Here is a 21268-nt window from a genome sequence, read left to right on the forward strand (position 1 = left end):
TAACAAAAAAAGCCCAGGAAACAGGCCCAGGCGGCTCTAAAAAGCACCAGATGGAGATAAAATGGCAGGACTGAGAGCTATCCATAATGGCAGTGACAACCTTTGGACCTAAATCAGTCAGAATATGATTTGGATCACCAAGAACGATCATAAGGCCAGGAAACCACACTGCCAAAAAATGTTCAAACTTGGATTTACTGAGTCAGAGATCTGTTTATACTTTTTATTAAACTATTTCTAACTGTCAGTATTCATCCTTCAATCAGTTTCAGAATAGCCATTACTTTGGGAGGTTATAATGATAATGACATTAGATAATAACATGTCTTTAACATCCTAGTCTAGAATTAGGAGCAAAGAAATTACAAGGCAACTATATAATATTTGTTTTGTGGGTTTATTATGTAATATCAAAATTAAACCTGTAGTCCTGCTGGTGGAAACACCCTTTCTGTCTTTCAAGATAACAACATACTTGTGTAGACTGTGTGAGTGTGCTTTTGTAGGTCAATTAAACAGTTTTCCTGGTTTTAATATCATCAACTGTGTAGCTTTGACATAGTAACTGATCCTGATCCTGTTACTGTACGCAACCTAGTTAACAACTTTTATTGAACAGCTTCTGCTCTGCCTGAGAACTGAGGACGTGTCAGTGAACCATCTGGGGAGTATTACAATAACACAACGCAGGACTGACCAATAGGCTATGGACTTGTCTTGGTTGTGTGTAACTCTTTCTGTCTTTAATCCCCCTCACTCTTGGTTTCTCTCTCATACCTTAAATGCACAAACTCCAAAATCCAGAGAGGGGAAGGGTGGGAGGGAAGGAGGTAGAGAGACAGACTAGGAGAAAGGGGGGCTGGGAGAGAGTGTGGGTGAAGTTCATTTGGATCCAAAACCCACTGGAGCAACAACTGATTAGAGAAACAAGGCAGAACGTTCTGGAGTTACAACTCTGAACAGGACTGAAACACTTTCTAAACGCAGTAGGAGGAAGTAGCATGTTCAGCTTTTAATGGACCATCAAGGACTCCTTTCAACACAGCAAGACTGTTGTAAACTGTGACTGAAGCCACATGAATTGATCTTTTTTTTTTTTTTCTTTTGGCTTATTTTCAGAGTGGAAGGCTGTCTTAGTGGGTTGCACACTGCAGGACTGTTTCAGAAATACAGGAAAAGGTCTCATCATCACTGAAAGAGAAGTCGTCGCTGCAGAAGTTTTCAGTGCTGAGTTACTGAAAGAAGTGCTAGTCATGTCAGGCAGAGTGGTTCCTGCCTTTCTCTTAACTTTGTGTCTGACTGTGACTTCAGTCCAGAGCCAGGGTTCCCCACAGGATGCCTTTATAATTCAGTACATGGAGAGGAGACTATCTCAGATGGAGGTAAGTGGCCGCTGCACTTGCAGGATGGAAAGGACATGACCGCGTCATTCCAGTCTCAAAGGAAATATTATGTTAGTACTATGACCTCTAACACTCCTAACCACTCTAACAGCTCTTACTGTTGCTTTTCATGTTAGTTACTGATGCATGAACCTTTATATTCTGTTTTTCCACAACTACACTGCTCTGTAATACTGTCAACTTTTCTTGCTTTGATGTTAGAAACAGCAGCACCAAAAGAGTCATGACTCAGAAAATGAAGTTTACACCATGTTAGATCATCTGGCTGCAACATTGCTGGCATCCACTGCTTTTACAATGTCCTCTTGTTTCACCAAAACTAGGTTGAATCTGTAGAAAATAGCTGTGAATATGTACTGTATGTCTGAACTGTAGAGTTACAAAGTATGTATGTCTCAGTGTAGTACTATAATGCACTTAATTTTAGAGAGCTTTTAGGTACTAGCCTGATCATTAACCTCAGCAGTGGTTCATGTTTTAGAGTGAGATTGCTGAACAATGACAATTAACCGATGATACTAAATGTTAAAACGTAGTTTAATTGTAGCACAAGAGGAGAGGTGTCATGAAGTCAGTGAACTGACACAGTAATGTTAGTTACATTATTATTTAGCTAGAGTTTGCTAACATTAGCTACCATTAGCTACCATAAACTACAGGCCATATGAAACTAATTAAGGCTGTGACAGCAAAATCACTGGGTGTATTGAATTAAGCAATGATGTGTCTCATTTCCTCAGAGTTCCAAGGCTTTTCACTTTTCAGAGGAAAATGGTATAATTTTATCATTCAAAAGTTAAGAGTCAAATTGTGCCAGAGAATTCCATGTTTCTACTTGAAGGATAAGTACACAATTTTTAAAGTCTGTCTTAAAACAACAGTCAGGTGTTCATATGAACAGTGAAAGAGGTTTGGCTCGCTGTAATCATTCCTCCTGTTCATTCTGGTTATTACTGATGCACAGGTTGGCACCTTGCATGGCAGCCCCTGCCATCAGTGTATGAATGTGTGTGTGTGAATGGGTGAATGAGGCTTGTAGTGAAAAAGCGCTTTGAGTGGTTGGAAGACTAGAAAGGCGCTATATAAGTGCAGTCCATTTACCATTTTGCCATTTACTATTTAAAAGATCCCCTTCAAGTGCTTTCAATGTAAGTGATGGAGGCCACAGTGTGTACATACAGTCATTTAGTGCAAAAATGCATTTAAAAGTGTATCTGAAGCTTCAGCAGTCTGAGTTAGTCATATCAAGTGGGTATCTGCCACATTTACAGTCTTTTTAGCATCAAATTATTATGTCTAGGATATCTATATGATTTGACTCATTCGGACGGTTGAAGCTTCATATTAGCCTCAGATAACCTTATAAATATATTTTTGCACAGAAGGAGGACTGTGTCCACTTTTGTCCCCCATCATTTACAATGTAAGTGCATTATGAAGGGATCTTCTAATGGTCAGTATGAACAGGAGGAATGATTACAGCAAAAAAAAAAAAAAAAAAACATTTCAATGTCATTTGGGCCCCTGACTGTTGTTTTAAATATTGTGAACCTGTCCTTTAAGCAAGTCCACTTGACTTTTGGAGCTGCCATTCACAATAATGCTAACACATAGTTTAACAGTAGCACAAGAAGAGAGGAAAACAAATTTAAGTCAGTGAATTGACTCATTATATCTGTTATACTGTAATATTTAACTAAAGTTGGCTAACATTAGCCAACAATAGCTAAGATAAGCTACAGTAGTGGTCATACCACAGACCAAGGAAGGCTGTAGCAGCAAAGCCCTTGTGTAAGGAAATGAACAAGTGTGTGTTTTATTGTTTATGAATTTGTCTTCACATTTGTAAAAGACAGAACGTCTTTCAAAAGTAATTTTTTTTCACTTTCATTCTGTATTCATAAAACTTTTCTCTGTTTCAATGACATCAGGAGCGTCTGAACCAATGTGAGCAAAACACAATGAGCTTCACCCAGAAGACCTATGACCTCTCCTCTGAAATGAGGGGTTATCTGTCCACTATCAGTGTCCTGAGGTAGGCCTGTCTGAAGTCTACCTTTGACCAGTTGTCCCAAATACTCAACAATAGCAAGAATGAATGAATGAACCAGTATGTGACTGAATAAAGAAACAATACTTAAAGATATGGTACATGAAATGAGAAGTGTTTTATTCCATAGATCGGAGGTGAAGAACCAGATGGACAGTGTGTCTGTGCGTGTAGAACGGGTGGAGAGGGAGTTGGAGTATCTAGAAAACAAGATCCCCACCCAGTCTGACATCGAGATGGAAGAGGCACTGCTTGAACAACAGATAAAGGCTGCGGAACTAGACCAGCTAAAGAAGAAAGCCAAGATCAAAATGGAGAATGGTAGGAAATATGCCTGCACAGTGTACAGTGTGAGTGTATGTGGGCAGCACTGATAATGGTTGCAGCGTTATCTGTCTGGTGGTCAAGGCTTTGGCAGAAGAGGAGGAGAAAAGTAAAAGAATATATATTAAAAGTGCAGAGACAAAAAATGAAAGCCAGATAAACAGAAAAGGAGACAAAAAATGCATTAACATTGTACAACAGTTGAATAAAAACCTATTCATTCATACTCTTCTCCTCAAACACCTCCAGACTGCAGCACAGCTCTGAGTCAAATCAAGTCTCTCAAGATTGTGAAGAGGGCAGGAGACACCTATGGTTCCTGGTTCAAGGACCCCTCTGGAGGATCAGCTAAGGTCTGCTTCTTTTTTTTTAGACTACATAATTACAATAATAGTGGACTGTTTGCAATAGAGAGACAGCTGTTTTCCTTTCTGAGCAGCCGGTGCTTATTTTAGTCTTAGCATGGGGTTGCTGAGGGAGGATCACTAAACATTCACAAAATTAATAGTATTTCATGAGGCTAATTCATCCAAGATCAGCACATCCATTCTTTATTTGTAAAGATGCACTGATCAATATTTTTATAATACAATGTGACATTGGGTAATGTGAGTTAGTTTAGTAGATAAAGAGCCAGATCCTTCAGGAATTCTGGAGACCAAAACAGAACTAAAAGGAGAGTGAATATTGGGCTTACATTTGTTAGGTAGACAGAAATGCAACTCCAAATGAACAGCAACAGTTTGGTAACATGTTTGTCATATCAACTTCATACAATGATAATGTGCTAATGTTATGTTTACAGCTTGTTCTGCTGCCCTTAAGAGGCAGAAAAATCAATACTGCCAGCTATGTTGGGATATCAATGATTGGCAGCAGTGTGCTTTTGCCATGTTCAATGTATCATTTTACTGAAACAGATGCAAAACCACCCAGAAAACTCAAGTTAAAAATCATACATTTTTAGGCCCATTTTCACAGATTAGAGAGGTATTTTTCCTGTTCCTGTTCCTGTGGATATCTCTAAAATCATACAAAACTTTGATGGTTGAATTGTAAGAAGATTTGATGGTTGTTTTTACTATTTAAAAAAGCAAGGGTTAAATGTCAGATTTTTGTGTAAATTACTCAGAATCAAAGAACAAGAAAGAAGAAAGAAAGAAATCTAATATAAAAGCAGCAGATATGATAATTGCATAAACACCACAGATTAACAATATCATTACATAAAAACCAAGAATGGAATGTAAAAATTGAGTTCCACAATATAATTTTCACTCACTTCTCAGCTTGTCAAACTTTTAAATCTTTCAGGTCTACCTGCTCAGTGGAATTCGTAACAACACTCTCCTGGAGTACGTTTCTCTGCGAAGCTTCTCAGAGAGGACCACCACACCACCAGCTAAGGTGGTGCAGCTACCTTTCCCCTGGCAGGGGACAGGTCACGTGGTCTACAAAGGATTCCTCTTCTACCACAAGGCAGATACACCCAACCAGATACTTAAGGTGTGTGACTGAAGTAAAATAATGAAAGGCTAATACTGTATATGTGTGTTTCCCATTAAGGCTTTTCTGTGTTGACTTGCACTGTGTTTGTAAGGTGTAAAAGGGGGCTGTATGGATAGCACATAGTTTATTCAGTGGTCATGCTGAAAGTTCACATTGCTTGGCAACAGTCACTGAGTTACGTTACTGACCACTGATTGCATTTCTGAGATTTGGCACTCTGACTTCATAACAGTGACTTGCAGTGCAGCTTTTGGCTAGAAGCTGATCCTTTCAAAGGAGCTTAGTCAATAGGGAGTTGATTTCTGTCCTATTTCCTTTGCTTTGCTGTTTTAGCTGACGTCAACGAGTTAACAATGCCAAAAGACACAATTGTGTTCCAGTAAACTGACCTGTCTTTCCTCGATATATACTTTGAGTATTTTGGAGCAGATATTATTGCTAAAATAACATAGGTTAAAATAACATATGCTATTGACAATACACCCATATCCACATAGCCTAAACATAGTATTATATTGTATTTTTATCAGGATTATTTTTTTCCTAGTCTGGTTGCTATATATAGATGATTATTCACACATTTCCTATGCCTAGAAGACATATAACACAACTGAACAAAGAAATCAAAACAATAATGATGAGCATTTCTGAATTTCTCTATTTTTTTTTTTTTGTTTCAATCTAATAAAGGTAGACCTGTTGAATGGGTCAGTGGTGGACAGCACACTTATCCCAGGAGCAGGTCGTATCCCAGTCTACAGCCTGAACCCCAACACCTACCTGGACCTGGCTGTGGATGAACTTGGCCTCTGGGTCATTCATGCTGACCCTGAATACGGAGGCAACCTGGTCATTGCCAAAATGGATAAAGGTAGAGAGCATTATCCCCACATACACGTGCACAAACATAACCTAGCCTCATAAATAATTACCATACAGTATTTATTTGTCTCTATCACAGGAACCTTGGCTGTAGAGTATACCTGGGATACGCAGTGTAAAAGCCGAGATGCTGAAGGAGCTTTCCTAATATGTGGGACCCTCTATGTGGTCTACAACACACGTTACGGAGGACGCTCCACCATACAGTGTCTCTATGACATCCATGACACCATCCACAGGTTGGATTATACACTGACACACAAGATAGCCTACAGACACAGACACACACACACACGTGCACTCTTAGGATTAACCTGCTGGTAAACAAGATTTTAAATTATGATTTTAGTGCTGAACAGACACTTCCTGCAGATTCACAAATACACTTTGCAACCACATGATCCCTTTCCCAACAATTGTTCTCTTTTGTTGTGCTATCCATCTACAGTGATGAGAGTCCTGTGCTGTTCTTCCCAAAGCGCTACACAAGCCACAGCAGCATCTACTACCACCCCCGAGACAAACAGCTGTATGCCTGGGACGATGGCTACCAGACAATATACAAAGTGGAGACAAGCAAGAACAACAAAGTTACTGCTGAATGATGATGATATCTAAAGAGTTTTTTAAAACATGTGCTATCACTTCAAAAATAATCCCATATTATGCAATAGTTACACATAGTTTGTAAAAGCATACATTTAGTGAAGTTACGGTTGAGTATCTTATACTGCACTGTCATTCATGGTTCTTTGCTAGCGCTGCCTTTATCGCATTATCACTATAGACATAAAGATCATATCAAACCAACTTGACTTATGTAGGTCTTGTATATATATGTTGTATCACCACAATAAAGAGCATTAAAGTGTCATTTTAATTGTCATGAAATTGCCCACAACTGATTTTTGATATTTGAAACAGGCTAGATGATCCAAATTTAATTGATTTTTTTCTGAAAAGCTGGCAGATAAAATACTTGTAACATAGTCCTGTGACAGCCCATGCTCTTTTTGCTTACTAAAACACTTCCTGGATAACTTACACAAGTCGAGCAGCACCTTAAATCACGCATTTATTCAAAATCATGCATGTTAGACATGTTTCATATATGGACACCTTTTCTGCAAATTAAACTCAGTTTCCCATAGTTCCATTTGAGTTCAGCCTAACATTATAATCTTTATGAAGTAATTTCAGTGTGTCCCTTTTACTATTTATCAATGTATGTCACCTAATATTCTTGCTCCTTAAAGAGTAAACATTAGAGCTATGTTGTGACTGATATCACTAGCTGGTGTGATAATCTCCTTCGATGCTATTGGCTGACATGTTTTCCTGTCACCACTCTTTGTTTAACCGTGACTCATCCCGCCCGTTTTCAATTGGTGGTGACGTCAGAAAGAGGCGGGCCTAGAGTGACCGTTGAGTTTGACAGCAGCAGCTAACCGGCTGGGTTGACTGCTGTGATTTTTTGAAACGGACTAAACAGTGTTCAAACAAAGTGTATGTTCATAACTATGAGGGGGAGAAACAATAGCAACGCCAGCAGAAGAAGCTCAACAATTAGAAGACGCAGTGAAAACTTGCGTTTTGATGAATTCGGCTTTGCTCTTACTAAAAGAAAGGACCAAAAACTTCATCACCGATGTCACGATTACAGGTGCGGGACAGGGCAACGTTACTGTGGCTCCTGACAACATACTTTAGCTTAGTTAGTTAGCTTAGCTGTTGTCTTATTGTCTGTCCATTTAAAGGACTTGAGTACAGTTGAACAAACTAACGCTTCAATTCACGTTTTAGTCGGGTAATATTACACTGATAACACTGTTGTTTCATTCTATAACTTTGGTTGTTAATTAATGAGGTTAACAGATACAGAATACGCCTGTTAGAAAGTGGGAAACTTTAACTTGGTAAGTTGGACGCTAACTTTTAAGTTAAGCTGTAACCCAACTTGAGAGCTGAACATTTTTTTCAGACTTTTCTTGTTAAATTAGAGCTCAAAGCAACACAAATGAATTGTATGTGGATAAGTAACGTTAGCTTTTGCATGTCTAACTTTAGGTTTTATGTAACGTTACTGTCACCTGAAGCTGTTGGGCAAAGTCCCCCCCAAACCACTGGAATGATTTCCATGGTAGTAAAAAATATATACATGGATGCTTGATAGTATTGACTGACATCACTTGCATAAATATATCAACTCAGACTCACTGTGGTTATTGAGGATCATCCCTCTTCGTATCACGAGTTGTTTTTACAGAAAATGCAAGTTAAATCGGCCAGATTCCTATAAGTGATGAATCAGTCCAGGCTCACCATGATGTGTTGTCTCTGTCAGCTACCCCCAGCTGAGCTCAGTCAGAGTGAAAGAGTTGTGTGAGCTACTCAGCTACTGGAATGGATCCAGCTTTATCTGCAAGAGCCAGGTGAGACTTGTGTTAACTACAACAAAAAAGGTGATGTTAACGGGTTATGCTAATGTGTTTTTTTATGCAGTAATTGAGACATAATCAGCTTGTTTTATTCAAACTTTTGTCACGTTTTCAGATTGAGCGGTTTATCAGGATGGGTGTTCCTCCGAGCCTGCGAGGTAGAGTGTGGAAGTGTCTTCTCACCATTGACAGCCTGAGAGAAACCAGTGACTTCAACTACCAGGTAAAATACATTAAGAAGTGTCAAAACTAAATATTTTTAAACTGTATGACCAGATGTTTTAGTATTTCTTTATTTTACTTTTGTTATGATTTTACTTCAGATTTTACTGAGGCAGTGATTTTCAGAATTAAATGAATGCATTCACAGTGCTTAAATGCAGAGCTGTAGAATGTATTTAAAAGTGGTCAATTTTGATAATTTAGGCCTTCCTTATTTAACAAAATATTGTATTCTGTCACTGATTTATCATCTGTTTGGGATTTTTTATCCATCCTTTCCCCCACCACTACCCACAACCATGTTTTTATAGTAATTTAACTAATCCAGGGTGGGTAATCCAACATGTTTATGAGTGACAATCCCTCTTTATTATTTATTCATAGTAGAAGTGTGTAAAAGTATTTATTGATTTCCAACAAGGGAATTTGTTGTGCTCTCTCCAACAGAAGTGCTTGTCAGAGGTGCGGGGACCTCTGGTGGACTTGGGTGTCAGTGAGTACGGCATCCTGTCGGCAATCGCCACACTGAGCGAGACTCAGAACGATCTGGGTTTGAACCATCAGCAGCCCTCCAGCTGCCCCAAACCCCGCTACTCTGTAGACGACATCACACTCTTTCGACAGATCGCCCTCGACCTGCGTGAGTTCAAACAGGCCTAGTGTGTCATGTTGAATTACTTTTTAAAAGTGAGGCTATTTTGGCTACTTGTCAGGACTGAATTTCAAATGGACTCTGCTCAAAATGTTGTAAACATGGTTAAATGTTGACTTTTAGGATTACACATATTACATTCTTGAAGTGCATAATGTCTAAGATTAAGGTTGAAGTAACGTAATGAACACAATGGAGGTTTAGACGTTGATACAACAGGTACATGCTAACTTTAGTTAGAAAAAATAGAAAGTACCTCATATGTCCTGTCCTATAGAGCGTTCCTTCCCTACCCACCGGTCTCTGATGGGAGAGAGCCCAGAAGCCATTGAGGGTCAAGCTAATCTCTTCAGGGTCCTCATTGCCTACGCCAAATACAACCCGCAGGTTGGATACAGCCAAGGTAATTTACTGAACCGTTGTACTGTTTTATTGGTTTTAACAAAATTCTGCCTTAAACATTATCCAATCACTACTTCTTTACATGGAGTCAGACAACCAAAAACATGCAAAGTACATCATGGACAGACTTCTGACAGGGAAGAAAAGACAAATGTGTGATGCACATTAAGCAAACATGTCAGTCAAATCCAGAAAAATGAAGAAGCTGATGTTGACAGTATAGCAGCAGAGCTTTGTGTCATTTGTGTTTAAAAACTCCCTCAAATTTAACCTGCAGTTTTCATTTGCACAACGAAAACTAACGAGAAGCATGTGTGAAAGGAAACGTGCAGTTCATGTTTTTGATCATGTTGATCATGTTATGTCATTGTACATCTCTTCTTTTGGTACTAGTTTCTGCAGAACTGTTACTGGTTGATGAAAATGCAGTCAATTTTAGCGTCAGGGGGCTTCATGACAGATAGAGTTTGGGACCCACTTAGTTCTGTGCTGCAGATAACTGCACTACATAATATGACCACTTGATGGAAGCAGGGGACCACAGATATAATAAGTTACTTCTTCATGCAGAAAGCTCTGCTCTGTGCACAGTTAATGAAATATATTTGTTGTTACATTATTAATTACAAGTTTTCATTTACAACTTGTGAGCCCTATGTATTTTAATATATATTTTAATGTTTTGTCATCTAGGAAATCTGATATTTGCCATTTATTATTATTCAGTTTTTTGTAGGAACCCTGGATAATCAGCAGCTTTTATATCCCATTCTGTCTCTTAAATATTAGGTTAAGATCAGACATATTCTGAGAATACAGAAAATGTATGAAAATCATCTTAAACCTGATGAACCCTAAATAAGTTTGATACTTGGCAATGCTTTCCAAAGGATTGCAAACATTTGTATTTTGCATTTTTTACATTACTTTGTTTCTGGAAAAAAGTGTTGTTAATTTTTGCATCATGGCAGAACCAGTAGGTGTTAAAATCCAGTCAAATAAAACTTTTGTCTTTTATCAAATTCATGCTTTACAGTTTTCAACGATATCTCCCTGCATTACAGTATGTCTTGTCCTGTATGTTGTTCCCAGAGGAAATTTCTCAAATTAAGGAAGTAAGATACCCTCATGCTATTTCTTTTGGCTTTTAACAGTAGTACTGATGATGAGGTACAGTATGCATGGTTAGCTATACAAAGCATATTGAGGTTACACTCTGACATCCTGCTCAGCGGTGTACCCTGCTGCTCCTTCTATTCAGCTATTTTCATAGTGTTGTATGAGTCTCAGTCTTAGGGTGTTTGTCTTAGATATTTTTGATGTTGTGTATCAAACACCATCACCTCATTCTGTTCTGTGTTTCCTTTAAAAAGAACGTGTGTGTGCATTTGTGTGTCTCACAGGGATGTCCTACATAGCTGCGGTGCTGCTGATGCAGTTGGGAGAGGAGGAGGCGTTTTGGGCTCTGACGGCTTTGTTGGATAAACCCAAATATCTGGCCGAACTGTTTGAGCTCACCCTCACCAAGTAAGAATTCACCTCATGTATCAAACAAAGAAAAACATGTAACAACTATAAACTGATTGTACAGTAGTTTTAAGAAATTCTACAAATTACTGGATATCGTGTACAACAAATGACAACATTCAGTGATATGTGCAAAATTAAGGAAAATCAAGGAAGTTTTGTTTTTTTGTGGTACAATTTATCATAAAATCATTATCAAATCTGATCACTGTACAAAAACAGGACAGATGCAGAGAAATCAGCTGCTTTTCTTGAATTGTGCAGTGCAACAATAGATTACTTTTAGTCATGAGACAGAAAGAGGATGTTGGAAAGGGCAAAGGCAACTGAAAAATCACTGCAGAAGTATTTATCCTAATTAGGGCTGCAGCTAACGATTATTTTCATTATGGAACAATCTACTGACTATTTTCTCCATCAATCGTTTGGTCTACAGAATGTTAACAAATAGCAAAAAAACACCCATCAGAAATTCCCAGAGCCCCTGATGACATCTTAACATATCTCGTTAAGTCCAACCAGCTGTTTAAAACTGGAAGATATCCAGTTTACTATCATAGAAACATAAGAAAACCATAAAATACTCACTTTTGAAAATCTGGAACCAGTGAATTTTTGCCATTTTTACTTTGAAAATTATCGAAATGATGAATCCATTATCAAAATAGTTTCAGATTGATTTTCTGTCAATCAATAGATAGTTGTTTAGTCCACTGTTTCAGCTCTAATCCTAATTAGTCAAGAATAACAGAATTACAACATGTAGCTGCGTAGCTTTTGCATCATAAGTGTGTGTTTCATCAGAAAGGTCTTAAATTTAATCCCTTGTAGTAATACAGATGGTTTTCATTGTCATATGACCATGGTTTATATTCCTGTTTATAATTCCACAAAAACTAACTTTCTTCAACTGCATCTGTCCCTGAAACAAATAAAAACATTATTTCTGGTGTTTTTATGAACTGGTGCACTAAACCAAACATTTCTGTTTTTTCTTGTCCGTTCAGGATCCAGCATCAGGTGAAGGTATTTGACCAGTTCCTGAAACACAGGAAGCCAAAGCTCTATCGGCACTTGGTGAGTACTTTGAGTGCCTGATGATGCTCTTTAATTCTCGGCAATAAGACACACAAAGAAACAGGAATCAATTTATACACGGTACTGATCATAAGTGGGAAACTGAAAACCATGAAGAAAGTTGTGTGCTTCAGTTTGTACTGGAATTACTAGCATTGCCTCAGAGGGGAAAATGCTCCTGAAAACTACAATGACAAGAAAGGTCTTGAAAATGTGTGCGTGTATTTGTGTTTGAGGCCAGATATGGCCAAGTGATGAGTACTTCATCTGAGAGCGAGAGGCCACTGTAGTGTATCCATCATCGTCTGGGCCTCTTCTGTCATTCACTCTGTGAGGCTCTAGGCTTGTCATGGTGGGCAGTATTACTGCTTTCACAGGGGGGCACAAACCTACAGCTGTGTCATTTTCTCCCTCCGTCTCTACTGTTATTTTAAGTATTTTCTGAAAACTCAAGTGCATTTAATGAGCCTCACCTCAGACATGCAACACCACAGCTGCAAACAAGGAGGGAAATGTAAAGGTGTCTCATGAAACGGGACATCTCATTAAAGGAGTCGCTTCAACTGAATATTCTGGCCCCGAGAAATCCAACTGTGCCAGTGCTTTGTCCTCAGTGTTAAGCTAGCTTCTCTGTTTAGGAAAGATATCTACTATATCTAAGCAATCTACTACATTTGATGAGGGTCAAAGCACCACTGAGTACAGCCTCACAGAGCAGCTTAGCATGGCTGCGAACTCTTCGTCTTGTTTAAGTCTAATTTTCAAAATTATGATTTTGAAAACGGTGAACCTGAGCATTTGTCGCAGTTGTCGCAATGTTGCAGTTGCACTTTTGTTCCCCTTTGTTCAAAATCTTCAGTCTAAGTGTGCATGTACACGTTAATTAATGCAATGCTTCCATTTGTGCTGCTCAAGTGTCTTTGAAGGGCTTGTTATACTTCACATTGACTCAGCAGGTCTCGAAGGAAAGCTGCCCTTTTGGAGGCACACACACACGCGCACACACACACACACACACACACACACACACACACACACACACACACACACACACACCTATTAGAGATCGGAGTTCAGCATTTCCTTTGTAACAGAGCTGTTCAGCAGAGTTAAGGCAAGCGAGCTGTAAAAAAACATTTTTGTACTTGTGCTGTACCCACCAGACCTGAACAAACAGAGGCTGAGTGCATCGTGGGTGCCAGGCTTAAACATGAGGGACCCATGATATCTTAATCTTATTTTTGCAAGACATACGTCCACTCTTACAAGCTGTCAACATTATACACCAGGATTAGTAGAAATATTACTAACACATTGTTCATCAGATCCTGGGAAGCTGATGGTTGATTATTAGTATGTATCAGCAGCAGCCGAGCATGAAGCCCTGTCACATCTCTGAGGGAACCCGTTGAGAAACCCATTCAACTACATTGTTGGGTTTTGTCAAGTCAACCCTCTTTGTATCTTCAACCCCCCCTGCAGGAGTCAGTGGGAGTATTATCAGTCCATTTTGTGATGCCATGGTTTCTCACTCTCTTCACTTCCCTGCCCTGCTGGGACTCTGTCCTGGCTGTTTGGGATCTCATCATACTACACGGTATGTACACACACACAAACACGCATACATGATGCTACACACTGACACCAAACTTGAAACATGTGTCACATTACTATTGTATTCACTCAGTGGGAGAGGGCGATGTGTTTTATAGCTTTAATAAATTATTTTTAGTGTCTTAGATGGTGGTTATATTTTCTCTGTGTTTTTATTCATATGGACATTAGTTTAACAATCAGGGCCCAGTGTAATAGTCTGATACATGACAGAGGTAGTTTCATGTCTCTCGTCTCCTTCTATGTATGTAATAAAGCATTGATGTTACATGTATCATAGATATGTTCATGTCTTTCCTCAGGCCTGTCATCTGTGTTCCGTACTGCTCTGACTATCATTGAGCTTCTGGAGCCTCGACTGATGGACCTGAATGACGAGGGAGCAGTGTTACCCCTGCTGCTGCGAGTACCTGTTGACGTGTAAGTAAAATAAGGTTGCACATGGGACAGCATTATTAATCTATATTGACTGGTGTGTATGTGTGCACAGAAGTACAGATAGATACAGATACAGATCCTGTCCTGTAACAGTCATTTTACTGGTTTCCAGCAAGTTATTTCTAAATACTGAAAACGTCCATACATAAGCTTCAGGACACTGTGGCAATGTTTTCTCTGCCCCAGTGCTGCACTCATCCTTGACAGTTTGTAAAGGAAAACTTGTCTATAAACTTTATGATTTCCGTCCTGGCATGTTTATGTAACTGTCAATAATCCTCATTTTGTTTAACTCAAAATAAGCTTAGATATGCTGTCTGAGACAGGCATCCATGAATATTGTGCCAGACCACCCGCATGAATGTATTGAAAGCATTCGGTCCTACTGAAGAATGTGCAGCGCTGTTCTCAGAGCTTGAGAGCTCACTTTTTAGACTTGGCCCTCAATAAAAACCCCAGGCAGCTCATGAATATCAATCAGCTCATCAGGACTGGACATGTTTTGACACCAAGCATTCCAAGAAAAGTAAAGTGTCATTGTTTTGTGTGGTTGTTTTTGTACATGTTTGGATTAAACATCCTTTATGCTAAATTAGTTTCTTCAATGGCAGCCCATGCTGCTTTCAGCCGGACCCCTCTGTCTGTCTCTCACCATGTTGAATATAAACGTCACACGCTGGCGGACATGTTTTGTTGACATGGCGCTGTTGTTATGGCAACTCAGCGGGGTCACTGGGTTTGTGTATACAGCCAGTGTGTGTGACGGACTGGTGTGCGCTGATTATTAAAATCTAGTTTATCATATTTGTTTTAATAGATTAGCTCCCTTCAACTACTTACATTTCACACTCCTGTGCTTCTCATCGTAGAAAAGGTCCCACTGTTTGGACTCGAGTTTGTTTACCTTGGACAGAGATCTGTGCAGTAGACTCTGGATAAATGGAGGCCACACAGCCAAGTAGTTTCCATAAACGTAGTTGTGTCTCAGGCAGTGATAAAGCACTTTATCATGAGGTGTGCTAGGTACGTGGCAAATGACTTGTTGATTATGAAGGACAAATCTTTAGGATTATTGTTGGCAATAGCTAAACAACTGTTTAACTGACCATTTGATTTCTTTGCAACATGTTATAACTGTCTTTAAATATAACTCAACAGCACAAACGTGTTATCACAGTAAGTCCTGTTTTCTGTGCTAGAAGAAAAGAAAAAGCACATTTTGGCCCATGTGTGAACCTCAGATACTGTTTGTATATGCATGCATCAAGGGCAGCGCTGACAGTCCCATTTTGTTCTAGCTCTGGTGTTCATTGGGCAGCCTGCCATCATGTCACATTGAGAAGTCCTTGTTGCCTGCTTGGCATCATTATGAAAGCCTGGTCAGAAGTCAACACTAAGTGGTCCGACTGTCTCCCAGGGCAGGATCCTCTTACACTGGGAAGATACTGTTGAAGAAAGAGGGACGGGAGCGAGTGGGGTACAAGAGAGAAAGAAAGATGAATAGGGGGGTTAGAGAGAGAGAGAGAAGCGCCTGGAGAGACGGTACACTAAGTGAGGAAGGGGGGTTGAAAGAGAGCAAGAAGAGATCTTCAGCCTCTCTTCATTCTCTTTAAGGTTCCCTGCTCTTTTTCTCTGTGTGAATGGTATAAAATGGAGTTGTCATGCACCCATATAGGCCATTCTGATTAATGATTGGTTGAGAAGGCTCATCCATCTCATGTGACTGTCTGTCTACACTGGGCTGTCAATCAGCTGTCACCTCAGTCATAGGTTGTAACAATAACTCCCAAAACAGCCTACGTCACCAGTCAAAGAGCTACACGCTCTTTCTCTCTGTCTATCTGTTGTTCTGATGTTTGGCTGCTGTCTCTTTCACCTGCTGCTCATCGAAACTTTTGGTTTCTGTACAGCTGAACAGATTTTCAGCATCTTCTTATGACTACTTCTCATCCACCTGTCTCCTTCTCCTTCTTTTATTTAGTATTAATACCCCCACTGTCTCCCACAAGCTGTTTTTAGTGATGCTAGCACTGTGTCCAGATTTAAAGATTTCAGCAACTTTAGAGATGGATTGCCATGAAACTGAGACATTCATGTTCCCCTCAGGATGAATTGTAATAACTGTGGTAATCCCCTGACTTTCCATCTAGCACCATCATTACAGATGTGCTCATAAGTTTACATACCCTGGTAGAATTTATGAAATATTGTCCATTTTTTTGAAAATATGACTGAAAACTTTTGTTTTATTTAGGGACAGTGGTCAGGTGAAGCCATTTATTTTCACATAATTGTGTTTGCCCTTTTTAGATCATAATGATAACTGAAATCACCTAAATGGCCCTGATCAAAAGTTTACATAGCCTTGAATGTTTGACTTGGTAATATACACACAAGTTGACATACACAGGTTTAAATGGCTATGAAGGGTTAGTTTCTACACCTGTGACTTGTTAGATTGTAATTAATGTCTGTGTATAAATAGTCAATGAGTTTCTTAGCTTTTAAAAGACCCTGCACATTTCATCCAGCACAACTGTTAATCCAGTACTTTGGTTTATGACCAAATAACTGCAAAACTAATTGCGATCTCATCAGCTTCAGCTAATTAACAAATATTAGCATTTTAACATGTTAAAGATCCTCTCCAGACATGTTTTGCCAGTTATATAAAGATTCTTAGGTTTGTCTTTTCCACACAAAAAAGAATCACCTGATTAAAGTGACATATACTTCTTCTCAATTATAAATCCAGAATCTGTGAATATAGAAATATTTTTCATTTCAAAAGTTTAACTGCTGAATGCAAGATGTCTCCTGCTAGTTGCTGGTGATGTCTTAAATTCAGATTTAAGGTAAGCACAGAGAAACCTTCCACTTGATAACAGCCTTCTAGTGTAAAGCTCTGCACATACATCATATCTGGCTGCCTCCTACTTCTCTTGTCTCTCATTTCATCTCTGCCCCAAACCTCTTTGTGCACCCCTGAAGCCTAGTTTAATTTAACATTAGCTGCTAAATTATCATCCTCCCTTTTTCTACCCATAAACTCCCTTTATTTTATATCAGAAACGCAAGGAAAGAAGCAAAGTATTAATCTCTTAAAATAAAACAAATCCTCTGCACTAGCTGTTACTGAATGACAACAGTTTTTGCCACCAGTTGCTGTTTGTGCTGCAATTTAGCTTGAACACAATATTTGTGTTGTTTTTGTCATCGAATGCGGTGCATTTGATTTGTTTTGGCGGCTCATCCATTATCTAAGCAAGTCCCTAAAATAAAACCTACCCTCCCAACCTCCGCTACCCCTCTGACTCATTTACCTCTTTCTTTCAGTGCCTACTTTTCATTGTCTCTCATTCAGTGTCTGTATCTCCTGTGCCCAGTCCCGTCTCTCTCTCTGTCTCCTGCTCTTTACCCCCTCCTACTCACTTCCCACACACATATATATTCCTTAATGCCCTCCACCAGTCCTATCTCTGCCTGTCTCTCTCTTTTGTTTACCCGCTCCTTCGCAATAGTCAATTCCCATAAACCTCCCTGGGCTGTCCCTCCTCCCCTGTGTTCTCATTTTCTTATCTGTGCCCCCCACCCCCCCCCCTCCCCCCTCCTCTATGCCTCCTTTCATTCATTCATTTATCCTCATTGACATATTGACACCCTCGTTCAGCCACAGGGGTTGACACATCATTTGTTTACTTCACACTGACAAGACTAGCTTCTATGAAGTCTCTGCTTCGTTTTTTCCTTCTCTTTCAACCATTTTAAATTTCCCAAATGCATTCAGACTGAGGATCTCTCAGCGGGTTGCTTGAGTTGATCATCCATTTGACATGATATGCATTTTAGAATTTTTTTTTTTTTTTTTTTTTTTAACTTCCCATTCAGCTGTCTGAAATACAAGTCCATGTCTTTATTCACCGAGCCTTCCCCTGTGCAACTTGATACAGACAATTGGTTTGGGATAGTCAGAGTGGGTGCCTTATCTGTTTTAACATCTTGTTATGTAAACCTATATCTAAGCTGTACAAAGCACATATTAAAGCTTTGACAGATCAAGTCTAGAGATTTGCGGTGTGTTTTCCTGAGAAACACTTATGTGCATGACATATCACCTCATATCTTTCTGTACCCTCAGAGTTTTGAGGAGAAGGCTGGATATAGAACTGTTGAGATTCATGTTTGAAATCATTATTATGGTAAAAAAACATGGAAAACACTGTTAAAATAGTGAAGATACTCATACATATGAGTCTCATATTTGAACTCCACAGTCAACATCCATAGACCACTAACTGTGCGGTACCTTGTATCATGTGCTATTGTTGATGATGATGGCCTTTCCATTTAAGATATTTGGTTGGTTTCCCACCAGTATGACAACTATCCCCATTTATATCAACAATAGCAGGTTTGTTTTGCCACTAGGTGGTGACAAGTGTGCTGTCATGTAAAAAAGTGACATCAAGGATCACCCAAATGGGAGTAAATCAGAAAACAGGGAGGCTTTTTATTAAAGTAAAAATATACTTATAAAACAGTAGAAAGGAGAATTAAAGTCCAGAATAAAGCCAGCATTGCTGCACTCTATCCCCTTATTGTTTCTATTTGTGCTGCATTGCATCTCACTTATCACCCAATTAGATCAGCCTACAAAACTGTGATAGGACTCAGGAGGACTTACGAGTGAATCTATCTTCCTCCAAGTCTCCTATTAGGGAGCTACATGTGTCTTTCAGTGTGACCAACTACAACAACTTGTACGAAGAGGAGATTCAGGGCTTGAGGGCTCACATAAAGGGCGGGTGTATTTGCTGTCAGACTAGATCATTCAGATTAACGCTCTTTCAACAAATTGCTAACTTGAGTTGATCAAGCTAATGTGAGCTATATGCAGTATATAAGTAACATATTGATGTTTTTATCTTGCATCTACAAATTTAGGGCGTTTTCAAACCTGTGCTGTTTAGTCTGGTTGAATTGGACTTTACAGTACAGCAATCATACTCGGGTGTGGACCAAAACAACTGTACTGAGAGACCCTTTGAGGATGTGGTCTCAGTCCAGTCCCAAACAAACACTGGAGTGGTTCATTTACAGTAGGAACGTGATACGACCTTGATCTGTAAGCTAAACTTCTCCCATAGGCTGGTGTGCTTTACATACTGGAATGCGGATGAGCGAAATCATCAGTTGCTAGCTGGAGAGTGAATAGAGGTCTGACCAGGAGAAGCGCCATAAATATATACTTGGCATCATCTGACTACATGGTATGTCACAGCTCTTGGCTTGATTGAGCAAGACGCAGAGAGTCCCAAACTGATGCTTCACGGTTTATTTCTCATTACCAATCATCATCTCATGCACCGTGAAGACTATGGAAAATATACAAAATACAAAAATTAAAATATTTGTCTACAGTCATTTATCAATAATATAGCACACAGGATGATAAATTGAATTAAACAACTATTAAAAGTAGTCACTAAATTAGGACTGACAGTAGCTTATCTTACTAATACTACTGTCTAATGAACACTTACACTGAGTGTAAACACTATTCAAACTAAATTCAAACCCTCATACAAAGCTGACTAAACTGCATTTAAATTTAATTCATACCACAAGCAGTGAATAAACAGACAAATCCTTAACATTATAGTACATAAAAACATTCCCCCATTCAATCAAACTCCAATTAACTTTTCCCTCAAATAAACAAACACATTTAAATTCACACAAAGAACGAAACCAATGGCGCTCTGATAATAATCTAATAAGACGACGCTGCATGCTAATAATGTAAACAAACGAAACAAAGAAACGTTTCAAACAGTTTGAATGAATAACTCAAACCCGCAGTACCTGCACTGAAGGTAATTGAGACTACTTCACATACCTCATTCCACTCACCAAGGGTGTTAACCAAGATTTCAGATAGTTTTCTCTCGTCTCGACCCTGGATACATCCCCTTGTCATCCCTGGATAGCATTAGCATCGCTCCAACTCTTCATGCATGTTTCTCTGCTGAGCACGCCAAGCTAATGACCGCTACACAGCAGGTGACTAGATCTAATATACACGGACTCACCTAGTCAACTTAGCATGGACAGTTAACCAACTCAGCAAGGGGATTGTCTGCCACCTTGAGGGAAATGCAGGTAACTACACAGAGATGAGATGTCCAATTCAAAACATAAAACTATCAAATAACAACTACAAATAAGGAATATATAAACAACAAATGTAAATCAACTAGAAATAGGGGGCATCTTCAGACTTATACCGTTATGAATTAGCGGTCAGTTACATGGAATATATCTACCCAATATGTACACATGTACAGTAGATATATATGGACTAGCGTAACAGAGTACGTTGCATATTCTTGGCAGATTGGACCTTCTTCAGGAACTTCTTCCTGTGTTTATGTTCTTGCTCTTACCCCAGACACATTTGACCAATGAGCAGAGAGACCATTCTCACATGGCTCGTAGTGACACATTTTGATTTGCTTGGATTTTTCTCTGTGTGAAAAGAAACTGAACCAAGAGGAAAATGCACCAAGTTTTACACTCATTCAGATCAGAGCAAGTGAACTCTAGGTTTGAAAACACCCTTAAAGAGGTGGAACCCTTTAATCACCCATTACGTTTCATATCCAGATTGAAAATGTATGTGCTGTAAATACAGTATTGTGCAAAAAATGAAAGAGAAGCAAAATGATGT

The 21268-nt window shown here is 39.1% G+C and overlaps 2 protein-coding genes across 2 annotated transcripts in view; both read left to right on the plus strand.

The window, feature by feature from the left end:
- The first annotated feature begins 862 nt into the window (after positions 1-862).
- On the plus strand, positions 863-7042 carry olfml1 (olfactomedin-like 1). The gene is made up of 8 exons (XM_044356745.1): positions 863-1382; positions 3335-3438; positions 3584-3774; positions 4027-4130; positions 5092-5283; positions 5977-6157; positions 6248-6407; positions 6617-7042. The coding sequence occupies exons 1-8, from the start codon at positions 1254-1256 to the stop codon at positions 6771-6773; spliced, it is 1218 nt and encodes a 405-aa protein (XP_044212680.1). The 5' UTR covers positions 863-1253; the 3' UTR covers positions 6774-7042.
- Positions 7043-7563: 521 nt separating this feature from the next.
- si:ch211-266k8.4 (rab GTPase-activating protein 1) overlaps positions 7564-21268 on the plus strand; it is a 61339-nt gene continuing 47634 nt past the window's right edge. Inside the window, exons 1-9 of the mRNA XM_044356743.1 lie at positions 7564-7831; positions 8513-8600; positions 8722-8829; positions 9276-9468; positions 9758-9883; positions 11286-11409; positions 12417-12486; positions 13969-14083; positions 14403-14520. Coding sequence (XP_044212678.1) covers positions 7677-7831; positions 8513-8600; positions 8722-8829; positions 9276-9468; positions 9758-9883; positions 11286-11409; positions 12417-12486; positions 13969-14083; positions 14403-14520 — 1097 coding nt within the window. The 5' untranslated portion in view covers positions 7564-7676. The remainder of the gene's footprint in view (positions 7832-8512; positions 8601-8721; positions 8830-9275; positions 9469-9757; positions 9884-11285; positions 11410-12416; positions 12487-13968; positions 14084-14402; positions 14521-21268) is intronic.

This window comes from Thunnus albacares, chromosome 7 (genome assembly GCF_914725855.1).
Source record: "Thunnus albacares chromosome 7, fThuAlb1.1, whole genome shotgun sequence".
Classification (NCBI taxonomy): Eukaryota; Metazoa; Chordata; class Actinopteri; order Scombriformes; family Scombridae; genus Thunnus; species Thunnus albacares.